The sequence below is a fragment of the Barbus barbus genome (genome assembly GCF_936440315.1).
Source record: "Barbus barbus genome assembly, chromosome: 16".
Lineage (NCBI taxonomy): Eukaryota > Metazoa > Chordata > Actinopteri > Cypriniformes > Cyprinidae > Barbus > Barbus barbus.
Window position 1 is genome coordinate 25841199 of NC_136744.1, and position 15242 is coordinate 25856440.

At 38.6% G+C, this 15242-nt stretch overlaps 1 protein-coding gene across 2 annotated transcripts in view; it reads left to right on the forward strand.

Moving 5' to 3' along the window:
* Positions 1 to 89: 89 nt before the first annotated feature.
* The window catches only part of LOC306882655 (cytoplasmic polyadenylation element-binding protein 3-like), a 56575-nt gene continuing 41422 nt past the window's right edge, over positions 90 to 15242 (forward strand). Inside the window, exons 1-3 of one of the 2 annotated variants that reach the window (XM_079437456.1) lie at positions 90 to 144; positions 2877 to 3571; positions 8886 to 8970. In XM_079437456.1, the coding sequence (XP_079293582.1) occupies positions 105 to 144; positions 2877 to 3571; positions 8886 to 8970 (820 nt within the window). In that variant the 5' untranslated portion in view covers positions 90 to 104. Of the gene's footprint in view, positions 145 to 1179; positions 1294 to 2876; positions 3572 to 8885; positions 8971 to 15242 lie in introns of those variants that run through there. The other variant, XM_079437455.1, reaches the window with a different exon arrangement.

Below are 15242 nucleotides of genomic sequence, written 5' to 3' on the forward strand. Positions count from 1 at the left end.
CTATGGGACGTGTAGTCTTGGTGTCATGTAGCCAAAAATATAAAAATTTGTTCTCGCAGAGGCAGGCAGCGTAGAGCGAGAGGGACTACGCCTGCTGGAGCAACATGAAGATACATATCTGGCTTCAGAATACCTCATACTGTGGTAAGGAGAGTCAACATATTTCAGTGCAATTTATAAATGATTAGAATGCATTATTTGACATGGCAGAGCATCCAGGAAATAATAATAACATGAGTGAGGGCTTCATTCATTTGCCTTGTCATGTGGCATATGGTGAGGTAATTATATGGTGTTTGTGCATTGCTGATGTGTTATGATTTTGATTGTTAATTTGTGTTTTATTGAGTTCATTGCTACATAAGAGACTTGAAGTGACAAACATCTGCTATTTTCTGTTAAATTAACTCTACTATTCTTCTATAGGAAAATGCCCCAAATTTGTCCCACATTGGTCAATGTCAATAACTTTTGGCATTTTATAATATTTTCTGTATTTCATATTAACTTATTTATTAGTATTAGTTAATGAATAGATATCTTAGATATATAATTTAAGTTAATTATTTCATAAATGAATTTCCATAACAGGAGCAGTGAATATGGAGCTATGTAACAGATTTGCATATTTATTTTGATGTTATCTTGATATTTGATATAATACAATCTTATACCAATTAGCCTATGCTTATGAATGCTTAGAACTTTATTCTTTCATCAATTAAAGGTAATTTTGTTGTGCATTTAAACACTGCGACTAAACCTGACTTAATATTGGGTTATAAAATGGATAGGTCTTCTTATTGTTCAGTGCAGCATTAAAATCCACAATATATCAACAACTATGATACAAAACCTGTTCATCATATCACTGCGCACCTCCCATATCATATTGTATTGTTGCATATCAAACTTCTGTTATGTCAGGTAGTATTTCTTCTATCATAATAAGGGTGCTTTGCTAAATAAAATCATATTTTCTTTAAAAATTGTGTTTTTAATATTTAGTAGGCCAAAGCATCTGAACCATAATATATTGGGCCTGTATCCTAAAGGGTTAAACTGTGATTTGCATGTTATATTATAAGCTTCACAACATGTCATACAGTGCGTTTGATGGCTGTGTTGACTGAAAAACTACAATTCCCACAATCCCTCAGTGCATCAGCCATGCGCCGCAGTCTATCAGCTGTTGAGGCGACTGCAGAAGGGCAGCTCATCTGTCATATCAAAACCCAGGCGAGACAAACAGAAATAGCCTTATTTACTGAATCCCAAAAGGTGAACGATAAGGTAAAGTCTGATTCATGTACAGCGGGGGGAAAGTCAACCCATCAGATGCATGTTATGTGTGTTTAATAATAGCTATTCTGAGTTGTGTGCGGCGGATTAAAGTGTTGGATTTTATTTTTCCCTTTCCAAATACCCGGTGCATTTTATAAGTGCATTATAATATACATGCATGTGTTGTGCCGGTATAAAGCAATATTATTTACTGTCTTTTAGATGATCAACGCGTGCTCTGAAGTGATTATTTCTTTAATGACCTTGAATATGCAGCAAAACGAGGATTAATGGCCGGAATATTTGGCAGAAACGCTCTTCATCTTGTTACGATCGTCTATTCTGATTAAAATTTGATTAAAGGTTGAGTTCATAAATGCATCAGGCTCGCTGAAACTGTCGCATTCTCGGCCTGTTTTTCACGGGAATATATTTGGCATCGTAGAAACCCTCAAGAGGTATGTAGAAATTGATGTAGCTACTTTTTTCCATATAGTTAAAATATATTTTCGCTCGATCTTTTTTGCATAAGAAATGGTTGGCTAACCCTTCACAAAACTGGTAAACAATACATGAGACATAATTCCTAAAGGGTGCAAAATAGAGATGTGTCTCCGATATGACTCGATATTAAGTGACTAAAAGCCAGACTTAAAGCCATGAATGAAAAAAATAAAAAGCTTTAGGGATTTCTGTTGCGTAGATGTTTTGTGCAGCATTGCTGGGTGTAACCTAAGATCCTGCAGCAAATATAACCTAGTTGCTGAGCTGTGCCATGGTCTGTTGTACACCATCCAAGTCAAAATTATTGAATATTTAGTTTACAAAATTATGCTTCGAACTGTAAATGTTTTTTTTTTCTTACTAGATAGCTAGATATGTACTTTACTGATTGTATGAATACACAAAAATAGATAAGATGCACAATAATTTGCATAACATATATTACAATAAATTGATAAATTTGTAAGAATAAACATGTAGACATCATAAATACACATCAAACTATCGTTTGACACAATACCAACGCAAGTTATTGCACATTATATTGTATAGGGAGGAAGTCACATGCAATATGAGCACGCATTCTGTAATGCACTGAATCAGCTAAATTAGTTAGGCCTATTATTAGCTGCAGTGTGGTGTAAAACTGCAGAGAAACTTTTTGCACGTTTGTATTTGGCTAATCAGCTGTTATTCGTCAAAAGTCAACGATGACTGTACACGCTTAAAAGTAAACTGCAAACCTCTTCCTCATTTTTTATGCGTGTCTCTTTTAACCTTGCTGAAGGACGCAGCTGTGTTTATTGACGTATGCAAATTGAGGGGCGGGGCTTGTATAAAAAAAAACAGGAACAAGAATCAGTTTCTCATTTCTGTCTGGAGTTCCGGTGAGAGAAAAACGAGACGTGGCGAAAATTGGTGAATATCGGTGACCTCCGAGCTTTTCTGTGCTTTATTCGTGTTGCGAGGGGGGCAAACCCTGAGTACAGACAGATCCTGATAGCTTCATGGCTGATCAGGGGCTCATTAATAATAAACACCCCAGCCCGGTCGCTGTGATCAATAACAACTTATCATCTGTGTTTCAGCTCAAAACATGCAGGATGATTTACTGATGGACAAAAGCAAAGCTCAGCCTCACCAGCACCAAGAGCCGTCAAATACAGAGCCTCCATCCACCCCGACCCCCTCCGAGCCTCCGGTCCTGGACGAGCAGAACCACGTCGGTCACAACGAGCGGGTCGCCATGGAGTCTCCGGTGTTACCGGGTTTGGGTTTCCCTCAGGATTCCTCCCTCTCGCCGTCGTTCGGCAGCACTTGGTCCACCAACGCCGTAGACGAAGGCTTTTTCCAAGGGATTCCGTCGGTAAACGGCACGATGCTTTTTCAAAACTTTCCCCATCACGTCAACCCGGTGTTCGGAGGTAATTTTTCCCCGCAGATGAGAAGGTCTCCGCTGAGAGTGAACCAGAGGAACCCCTACAGCCACCAGACGCTCATCAATAAAGTGTCCGCGTCGTCCGCTTCTTCGTCCGCCTGGAATAACCACCAGAACGCGGTGTGGAGCTCCGCGGCGAACCCCTGGAGCGGCAGAGACCCGCGGAGAGCGCTCGGCGTCCCGTCTCCGCTCAACCCCATCTCCCCGACGAAGAAGCCCTTCCCGAGTAATGTCATCGCGCCCCCGAAATACCAGAGACCAGGAGCCCTGCAGAAACCCTGGATGATCTCAGAGCCTCCGGAGCCCTTCAGAACCGACAACAGCAACAACATGCTGCCATTTCAGGTGAGATTCCTCAGTATATAATACATTGTTTATACATAAAAGTCAGAAACATTAGGAATACAATTTTTATTGAAATATTTATTTTTTATATAGCCTATAACTGTTATAGAATTTTGTGAATATATAGTGATAATAATGCATCAGAGTATTCATAAAATAGACATTTGTATTTATCCATAATGTATCATATTGCTCATAAAACAATTTATAGACCTAATTTCTCATGAAGCATCATTTATAGACGTTACATTATAATAATACATCATAAACAGTTCTACATAATATATTCAAAATAAAACGTAATTTTCACATGAATGTCATTTGACTTTTTTTATTTTTATGTATTGAAAGATATGACTGTGTGACCAAATTTCTACAGATGAGACTCAACTTTATATATAAAACTTATATTTCACAGAAATACCTATTATTCTGATATCGCTTATGTTTCTCTGACTGTAAGGTAGAGTTGTTTTGAATAATTTTCTAGCTGTTTGTATAAATGTCATTGTAAGGTGGAAGGGTTCAAATTCCCATCAAAGGCTCTCCTGCAGCTCGTTTGGGGGCGTTTAAAGGGAACAACACTCGCATCTGATTGGTGCTTGTTGGATGAGGGGGCGGGGTCTGCTCTGGCTGTCATGAACAGAAACATACTGTTGACACAATGATATTCTTAGAGGACATTGGTATTTTTGTTTCAACAAAGCAAATTTCTTAATTCTTAAGATTGTGGAAGAATTATCGGATTCTGCTGTATTTGATAGAATGTTTTTTTTACATAATTGGCCGGGAATTATTATGCTTATTAATTTTTTATTTTACTTTTTATTACATTTTTTGATGAGTCATGCTCGCAGATAAAGCATTTGTTTAAATTGCACTTTGTTAATGTTAATGAAACTAAGTGAACTGAAAAAATTCTAATTTTTAATTTTGTCTCACTAAAACTGGCGTTGAGCATGCGAGGTTCACCCTCTTAAAAATGCATAATTTCTGATTTCAAATATCTTGGTGAATTTGGTTAATCTTGGTGTTAATTAAATTAAATTTAACTTAATTAAATTGCAACACAAATATGACAATTCCACTCAACCTCGGACATTGAAAAACACACATTAGCTGACCGCTAATGTTTTTCACATGAAAAGTGTTATTTTAAGTCTGATGTCATGCACTTTTGCCCACAATGCTGTCAGTATTTTTATCTCAGTATCCGTATATATATCCTGATATTGTAGATCGGTTTTGTCACCATTACGTGAACGTCTGCGATGCATACAATACCCTCATTAAAAACAAATCAAGGGCATTTCCATTGGAGTTAATGCAAAGTAAATAAAGCAAACTAAAAAATATAACCAATACACAAATTTAAAGTATTTGACAGACCACATTTTTAGGAACATATGTAGTTTTTAGTTAAGTAGGTAAAATATATAAGATATGCAAATAGGCAAGATGTGTGTGTTGTTTAATGCTGAAATATGTGTGGCTCGTGTCTGATAGTGACTGAAGTGAAGAGCTCAGCGTTTTGATTGCTCATGATTTTCACAAAGTGGGCAGATTTTTATCTGGAAGCCGAGAGGGGAAATATCGCTTTTTGAATGCTCAGCCAGTTGCGTGACAATGGGCTTGATGTACAAACAATGTGCTTCCCTTGGTTGGCCTCTGCCCACTGCCATATTCATCCACACACTTTCACCGGCTCACTCTCTCTGTCACTTTTACTTTATTCTCTTGCTCATTGTCTTTAACTTGTTTGATTGCATGCAGTCATCTCACCTGATTAGTGTTTGACAGTGAGAGGGCAGGAGAAACATTGAGCTAGAGATGATGATTTTGAAATTCATAGTGCTTCTTATCAAAAAATAGATAATGTTGTTGCCCTCAGTGATTTTTTGTAATTTTTTTTTTAAGTGTGTTCATATACTGTGAATATAAAAATTCTGTCTGGAAATAAAGTTGCTTTTATAAAGATTCAAGATCATTGTGATCTGTACTTCAGTACAATGAAATTCTTTCTCTTGAAAAGATGGGGTAGAAGAGCATAGAATATAATAAGACAATAAATATTAGAAAATGAGCAATAAGAGACAATAAAAATAAGAAACGATACATTTCAACAACAGTACACAATACAAAAAGTACCCAAAGTGAGCACTTTTGAGGAAGAATTAATTCACTTTTCACATCGGTTTTGTTGGAGTCAATTAATTTCAAGCATATACACTGAACAAAATTATAAACGCAACCCCTTTGGTTTTGCTCCCATTTTTCATGAGCTGAACTCAAAGATCTAAGACTTTTTCTATGTACACAAAAGGCCTATTTCTCTCAAATATTGTTCACAAATCTGTCTAAATCTGTGTTAGTGAGCACTTCTCTTTTGCCGAGATAATCCATCCACCTCACAGGTGTGGCGTATCAAGATGCTGATTAGACAGCATGATTATTGCACAGGTGTGCCTTAGGCTGGCCACAATAAAAGGCCACTCTAAAATGTGCAGTTTTATCACACAGCACACTGCCACAGATGTCGCAAGTTTTGAGGGAGCATGCAATTGGCATGCTGACTGCAGGAATGTCCACCAGAGCTGTTGCCCGTGAATTGAATGTTCATTTCTCTACCATAAGCCGTCTCCAAAGGCGTTTCAGAGAATTTGGCAGTACATCCAACCGGCCTCACAATCGCAGACCATGTGTAACCACACCAGCCCAGGACCTCCACATCCAGCATCTTCACCTCCAACATCGTCTGAGACCAGACACCCGTACAGCTGCTCCAACAATCGGTTGCATAACCAAAGAATTTCTGCACAAACTGTCAGAAACCGTCTCAGGGAAGCTCATCTTGACTTAAGTGGGCAAATGCTCACATTCGATGGCATTTGGCACTTTGGAGAGGTGTTCTCTTCACAGATGAATCCCGGTTTTCACTGCACAGGGCAGATGGCAGACAAGCGTGTATGGCGTCGTGTGGGTGAGTGGTTTGCTGATGTCAACATTGTGGATCGAGTGGCCCGTGGTGGTGGGGTTATGGTATGGGCAGGCGTATGTTATGGACATCAAACACAGGTGCATTTTATTGATGGCATTTTGAATGCACAGAGATACCGTGACGAGATCCTGAGGCCCATTGTTGTGCCATTCATCCACGACCATCACCTCATGTTGCAGCATGATAATGCACGGCCCCATGTTGCAAGGATCTGGACACAATTCCTGGAAGCTGAAAACATCCCAGTTCTTGCATGGCCAGCATACTCACCGGACATGTCACCCATTGAGCATGTTTGGAATGCTCTGGATCGGCGTATATGAAAGCGTGTTCCAGTTCCTGCCAATATCCAGCAACTTTGCACAGAGATGGCCTTTTATTGTGGCCAGCCTAAGGCACACCTGTGCAATAATCATGCTGTCTAATCAGCATCTTGATATGCCACACCTGTGAGGTGGATGGATTATCTCGGCAAAAGAGAAGTGCTCACTAACACAGATTTAGGCAGATTTGTGAACAATATATTACAGAAATAGGCCTTTTGTGTACAAAGAAAAAATCTTAGATCTTTGAGTCCAGCCCGTGAAAAATGGGGGCAAAAATAAGTGTTGCATTTATAATTTTGTTCAGTATATATATATATATATATATATATATATATATATATATATATATATATTTATCTTAAAAATTTCTAACTAGGAGTCTTAGCTTAAAAGTGATTCAGGACCAATCTGAGAGCAACTCTGAGGGAGTAAAAGACAAAAACTTTTTATTTTAGTGAGAAGGTGGGGCTGACCCCGTTGCTAGCAATGACACATTCTTTTGAAGACTGTGATTGGTTGGTTGTCAAGAAGGAAATAAAAGAGCGCTTTTAAGAGTAGGGTATATTATAAGCCTTCACTTTGAAATTTACAGGCATAGTTTTTCCTGTTTTACCGTACTCACTCTCGCTCTCGCTCTCTCTTTCAGACACACACACACACACACACACACACACATTATATATGTATATATATATTCTTTATTTTTTATTTACCATGCTGTCATACTTAACGTATTTTATAGGAAATGAACAGAGACATATAATAAGTGCTGTAACAGACCCAAATCATCACTGCTGCATAGTTGCATTTTTCCAGTTGCCAAATATGTTAATGTAGTTAATGTAGTGATTTCTGGTGCTATGGCATTTCAGCGTGGTGTCGGAGTTGTTAGCGTGTCTCTAATAAGATCGGTCACAAACATGATCCCTGCACGATCTAATGTGTAGCGTCTCACTGTCATGCATTGTGTGCAACACATTTCTTCTCCCTCTTCATGTTTCGTCCATTTTCTCCACTGCTAAAGAAATTCTTAAGCCCCCTTAAAAGTCCTCGTCCGTACTCCTAACAATTTTGGACCTTAAGACCTCTTTTAAGGGTTAAGATGCTTTCTGAATTACTTTTTTCTTTACTAGTATCTTTTCTTTAATTTAAAGAGGAAACACCCACATTTCTAAGAATTTTCTTAGAATTTTGTTACTAGGAGCAACTCTTAGCGCTAAAATTTTTCATGAATACGGTCCCTGGTCATTTATGGACCAATGTTAATTTGTATTATTTATATACCTTTTATAGTATTAATTAACATTTTGACTTGCCTTTTATATTTTAATTTTTATACGTTTTAATTTTATGTACTTTTGTAATTTATTTATTTATGTTTTACTATTTCTAATTAACCTTATTTCCATTTCTGTCATTTTAGAACTTCAGGGATTAGTAGCGGCATTTATCATTTTTAATTTTTCAAATGTTTAAACCTTTTATCTTAATATCAGATTTAAATGTAATTTTATTTTAGCTTTATTTTAGTTAACAAAAATGATTTTTCATAGTTTTAGTTGACAGTAACAACACTGTCATAGACTGGATTTGACTTGAGTTGTTTTACACCAGCCTGTTTTTTGGTGGTATAGCTGATTTCAGATTTACCCACCCAAAAATGACATGTATAAACAAAACAAAAAACTGTAGGTTGTTCACTTTACATATCAGTCAGGCAGTTTCTTATTGTCTATTTGGGTGGTTCCTGGTCAAAATAAGCTACAGAGGTGTAGAGTGTCGCTGTTCAACACTTGAATATGTTCATAAAATTTCTACTGAAGAGTGAAAACATGTAGAAGACATACAAAACCATTTCTGGCATCCAGTTTGTTGGAGTCTGAACTTGGCCCTATCCTCGGGACTGATGCTAATTTGAAAGACTGTGAAATGATGATGGAGTGACTCATCTTTAACTTCTGACCTTTGACCCAGTCCTTCTGTCTTTCAGGAAAGGAATCGCCCCTTTGACCCATTCAACTTGCAAACTTTGGAGAATTCCTTAATGGACATGATTGGGACAAACCATGACAAAGGTAAACATCACCAACAAAGTACTGTTGTTGAGCAAGGACACATTAAGTTGATCAAACTGACAGTAAATACATTTACAATGATTTCTTTAAAAAAAAAAAAAAAAAGCTAAAATATTTAGCAGCACAACTGTTTTCAACTTTGATAATAATAATAAATATTTCTTGAGCAGCAAATCAGCAGATTAGAATGATTTAGAAGGATCATGTGACACTAAGGACTAGAGTAATGATGCTGAAAATTCAGCTTTGTATTACAGGAATAAATTGCATTTTAAAATATATTCAATCAGAAAACAGTTATTTTAAATTGTAATAATATTTCTTAATATTACTGTATTTTTGATCAAATAAATGAAGCCTTGGTGAGCATAAGAGACTTGTACTTGAAAACACAGTACAGTAGTGTAAATTATACTGAGAAATGTTTGTAACATGTATTTGTTTGCAATTTAGGTTTTTCACATTTATTCTTCCATAATTTTGATCAGTACCATATCCAGTGATTCTGTACAGACCATTTGCTGAAGGGAAAGTTTAGTAGTTGTGGGAAATTTTCTCATGCTATGTTTTAAGATCACACTAGAGTCTCACGGGATATCATAAGAGATGGCTTTCCTCTTGTAGACAATGGAAGCGTGTAAAACAAGAGGAGAGGGAAATTGTTTTTATGTGCTGGATGCATGGAGAGCCACATCAGGGGTCCTGTCTGTGTGGAGCTGTTTTTCCAGATCTGGGTGAGAGAAGATCTGTGAAGAGATGCATTGTGGGAATAGATTTAGGCAGTTGTAGGTCAAATGTGTGTGTGAGAATGAATTTGGGAGTTATTGTATTTGAATAGTTGAGTGAGCACCCCTGGAATAAAGGAGAAAATCTTAACCGACTACCAGACAACCTGGCAAAACAGCTCACCTTGAGCAGATGTCTGTAAAGTAGACTATGAACAGAAAAAAGACGGCAAAATATTTGCATCAAACCCATCTTTCTTGGAACTTCTAAACTTCTTTCCAAATGATTCCATTTAAATTTCCAAAGAAACCTGTTCACATCTTACATCTGCAGGAATAGTGCTCGTGCTTCTCGTGTGTGTGTGTGTGTGTGTGTGTGTGTGTGTGTGTGTGTGTTTGGGAAATGTGGTGAGTCACTGCAGTTTTGGCATCTGCTTGTCATGACATTTATGTTGTTGTTCATAATAGGGCTGAACGATATGGACAAAATTTCATATCTCGATTTTCATGCCAGATATCTCGATATCGATACGATACGATATGACTACGGATTCGGTGAAAACCAAGCATTTCTCAGAAAAATAAAAACATCATAATACAAAAAAATTTGGAAAGTGTAGTTTTATTTTTAAGAACTCACTGGTGGACGTCGACTCGTACGGCGTAAAGGCCCTTTCACACTAGAAGTCTGCTACCCGACCCGAGCCCGACGGGTCCCGAAAAATGTGCGGGTTTCGGGTCGGGTTCGGGTTAATGTTTATTGAACAGCGTCGGGTTCGGGTCGGGTTCGGGTTTGTAACTAAGAAAAACTAAATGGGCTATATATAGTTTGCGTGCCGTGTGCTTTGCCTGCTTGCTGTGTTGTGGTGACCGGCACGCGCGAGAGAGAAAGTTGCGTGCGCAGATGTGCAATGTGCATCTGCTACACAGACACACAGGCTCTACCTGTGTGTCTGTGGTCTGTGTAGCCCAGGGGTGGGCAAACTTTTTGGCTCAAGGGCTACACTGGGTTTTAAAATTTGACAGAGGGCCGGCCCAGTAGCAGATTATGAAACACGATCTCATGAAAGTGCGTATCTATACCACAAATTAATTTCTAGTGCCATTTATACACCAAAATTTTTTTTGCATGCATATGCTACGTACTGTAAACCCCTTGGTTAGGATTAGGGGTGCGGAGTGCGTGCCTATTACACCCCATAAAGTGCGTATCATATTCACACGAAAACTGCGTATCATAAGCACTACAGATACAATTCGTGGTATTCGCACTTTCATGAGATCGGACTGAGCAAACACATTTACGTTGTGGCAACGTCTGCGCGAAATTCAACAACTGAGAGACGACATTATTTATTTGCCGTGAGAAAATATAACATATTGCAAAAATGGTATTTATTTGCTGTGAGAAATAGAGTGGACCTCGGGTTCGGGTCGGGTTCGGGCTTAACATGTAAATGTATTTGTCGGGTCGGGTCGGGTTAAATGATCGCGGGCACGGGCCGGGTTCGGGCTTCAGTTTAAAGCCCGTGCAGACCTCTATTTCACACACAGGACGCGGCATGCGCTGCGCTGCGCTATGAAACCCATTCATTTCAATGGCTTGCGCTGCGCGAGGGCGGTTAGTTGCTGCGCCGACCAAAGCGCACGCGCAGCGGAGCGCACCAGCGGCGAGCTTGCGCGCGCGCCGCGGTCAAAGTTCAAAATAGTTAAACTTTTGCCGCTGCGCTCTGTGACGTTTCCCCGCGCGGCCAATAGAAACGGGGCATCCAAACAAGCGCCGAACTCAAAATGGATGAACAGCTGATTCTCTGTGTGTCTGAATTTCCAGAGCTAACGTTATACCATACAAGTTTGCGGTCGAATAGGGACCTCAGCGGTGCATTCAAGGGCACTCGTAAAACTGATGTTCGTTGTGTGACTGCCAGAGTTGTATGCAGGGCGGGGCGAGCGCGGAGAGGGGAAATCTATATCGTCTATATCGTTGCTTTTTTCGATAGTAATATCTTGAAAGTTCATATCTCGATATAGATACGATAACGATATATCGTTCAGCCCTAGTTCATAAGGTTACAAGAGGTCATTAGCAGATCAATGATCTGTTAAACAGACTCATTACTTCAAATCAGTCTGTTGTTTTTCTGGAATGAAATGGAAATTGTGATTTATCTTTTTTCCCTATTGTGATGTATGTTCAAGTGAAACAGCTTCTTGAATGAAAACGAATGTATAGGGCAGAAGTTGATTGTGTCCATTGGCAATTTTTTTTTTATTGTTGTCATTTGCTAATTGCTGCAATCTTATCATAGAATATATGCACCATGAACACAAACTTATATCAAGTCAAAATTTCATCAACCGTTTTATCATTTGGTAGTCAAGTCAATGTTATTTGTATAGCGCTTTTAACAATGCAAATTGTGTCAAAGCAGCTTTACATCGGCTTTACAGTATTTAGACGGGGAAATAGTTTGTTGAAATAGTGTCATTCTCCTCTGGCCAGACAAAATCAGCAGTTTAAATCTAGGCTAAAGCAGAATCAGACTGTGCAAAGGACTCGTCTGGTTCCTGTGGTCTTGTCCCGATGGCCGTCTTGAAGACAGGGTCTTCACTGGGGATCAGTCTCTGGGGCTCATCGAGGTGTCCTGGCTGTAGAGGTCATCTCTAGGTGTTGATTCACCATCTGATCTGGATACAGTCTGAATCTGGGTGGCTACGGTGACCTCGGAATAAGAAAGAAACAGACTAATATTAGCGTAGATGCCATTCTTCTAACAATGTAACAAGTACATCAGGTGTTTTGGGAAGTGTTCCCGGTTCTGGTTGACCTAATTAATGCAGCCTAACAATCCTTTAACAGATTTGATTTATAGAAATGCGATAGTGTATTATGTGTAAACCAGGTTAAAGAGATGGGTCTTTAATCTAGATTTAAACTGACAGAGTGTGTCTGCTTCCCGAACAGTGTTAGGTAGATTGTTCCAGAGTTTGGGCGCTAAATAGGAAAACGATCTCCCGCCCGCAGTTGATTTTGATATTCTAGGTATTATCAAAAATATTTTTGACAAGCTAACCGGCTAAAGAATGCTAACACGCTGCACTCGCTGTTTTAAAAAGCGATCGATCAAATTAGTTTGATAGATAATACCAGAAATATGGTGGGAATGAAGTTATATATTATCACTTTAAACAACAGAGAGTGAAAGTAAGATAGAGATTCAACAGAAAAGCGAAGCTACACGGAGATACAATCGCAAACCTCTCAACAGCACGACAGACAGAAACAATAAAACGTTTCAAAATAAGTCTTAAAGGCACAGCAGCAGTTTATTTCTAAAGGAGAGAAAGAGGGAGGAAACTTTTGGCACAAAAAGTAAGTTGATTTAGAATTCATAAAGAGCATAGATTTATGGTATGGCTCCTTTAAAAGAATTCAATAATTTGCCCAAAAATTTAAATTCTGTCGTCATTTCCTTCCTCCTAATATTGTTTGAAACCCGAATGACTTTCTTCTGTGGAAATCACAAATGAAGGAATTTTGAAGATAAAAACAACATTGGACCACATTGACTTTCACTATATGGACAATAAAGTGGACGATGTTTTAAATATCTTCTTTTGTTTTCCACAGAAGACGGAAAGTCATACAGGTAAGTGTGATGACACTTCAATTGTTTGGCTGAACTAGCCATTTAAATTAACTGTCTGTCTGAAGTGGGTGATTTTCTTGGTTTTGCTCCAGATGTCCTCAAGTCTTTGGTTCAAAGGGTCTTCTGAGGTGTTTTGAGCCTGTGCACACTTCTGAATCCACATTAATCCGATTGAATTTGGAGGAAAAGTGTTTTGAAATGCAGAACAGAGTAATCTGCATCCGAGCACAATCTCACTTTCATTGACACAAACACACACACGATCACAAATATGCCTTTGTGCAAGCACACGCACACAGATTTCTTTTGGCCCTCTCACATGATCTGTCTTGTGTAACTGACCAAAGGTTTGAACCAAATCAGTTGTTTCCTACACGTCATAGGTTTTGACAAATCTTCCAGAGCTTGACTGATACTGTGGTGACAGTCACAGCTCGGCAGTCTGATTTTATTATGCTCAATAACTATAATAATCAGACTGAGCTAGCTAATGAGAGGAATATATTTGAGGATACTGCTTCTTCACATCTGCACACACTGGTTCCTCTCATTACAGTTAGAACTAGGAAACGCTTGACAGGGTGACCTGTAATCTGGGATTCTGAGGTCCGCTGGGTTCAGTCAGAGCTCAGTTTGACTCTGTAGGCCAAAGTTGAGACGGTAGCTAAGATCATGATGCAAGATGTTTGTCAAGCCTAGGCTGGTGTGAGTTTGAACGTTGACACTGATGATAGTATCTCAGGGTTCACGGTTCAACTCGTCCCGTATCGAAGGCCCAGGAAGCAAAATGTCTCGTTTTTCAAACTGTCACTCTTATTTGAGATGGTGTGTTCAGATAAGATGATAAGCCTTCATGCTGAAGGTTTTTCAGTTTGCTTTAATAATTAGCATTGTTTAGTGATGTAACTGCGTCATTTTGATAAATTTGTATTCAACAGGGCTGTCAATTAACTTTTTAAAAATATATTTTAATGCAATTCAATCTATTTATCTTTTAGGAAAGAAATCTAAGCAGCATTTGTAGAGTTATATTGAACTTTTCAAAGTCAAATAAAATAAATGCCTTAAAAGCGTTTAAAAAATAACATGAAGCTAGGTCTCATTTGTTAACATTAGTTAATGCATGAACTAACAATAAGCAATATGTTTTTATAGAATTTATCAACTTTTGTTAATGTTAGTTAATGAAAATGTTCACGCAAACAGATATAACTTAGTTTTAGTTAAAAAAATGTAGATTAACAGTAACTGAGATTAATAAATGCTACTTAAGTATTGTTCATATTAACTAATGAAACCTAATTCTAAAGTATTACCAACATATTTAATTGACTAGATTTAAAGGGATAGTTCACCCAAAATTGAAAATGAAATAATTTACTCTCAAAACCATATGACTTGCTTTCTTCTGTACAACAACACAGAAGACATTTTGAAGAATGCTTCAGCTGTTCATACAATAAATGTCAAATAATATTAAACCCCACTGACTTTAATTGTTTGGGCAACAAAAACACCACACATTGTTAAAAATCATACGAGTGAGTAAATGATGCCATTTTTTGGGTGAACTTTAAGTGAAGTGAAGTGACATACTGCCAAGTATGGTGACCCATACTCGGAATTCGTGCTCTGCATTTAACCCATCCAACGTGCACACACACAGCAGTGAACACACACACACCGTGAACACGCACCCGGAGCAGTGGGCAGCCATTTATGCTGCGGCGCCCGGGGAGCAGTTGGGGGTTCGGTGCCTTGCTCAAGGGCACCTCAGTCGTGGTATTGAGGGTGGAGAGAGCGCTGGACATTCACTCCCCCCACCTACAATCCCTGCCGGCCTGAGACTCGAACCCGCAACCTTTGGATTACGAGTCCGACTCTCTAACCATTAGGC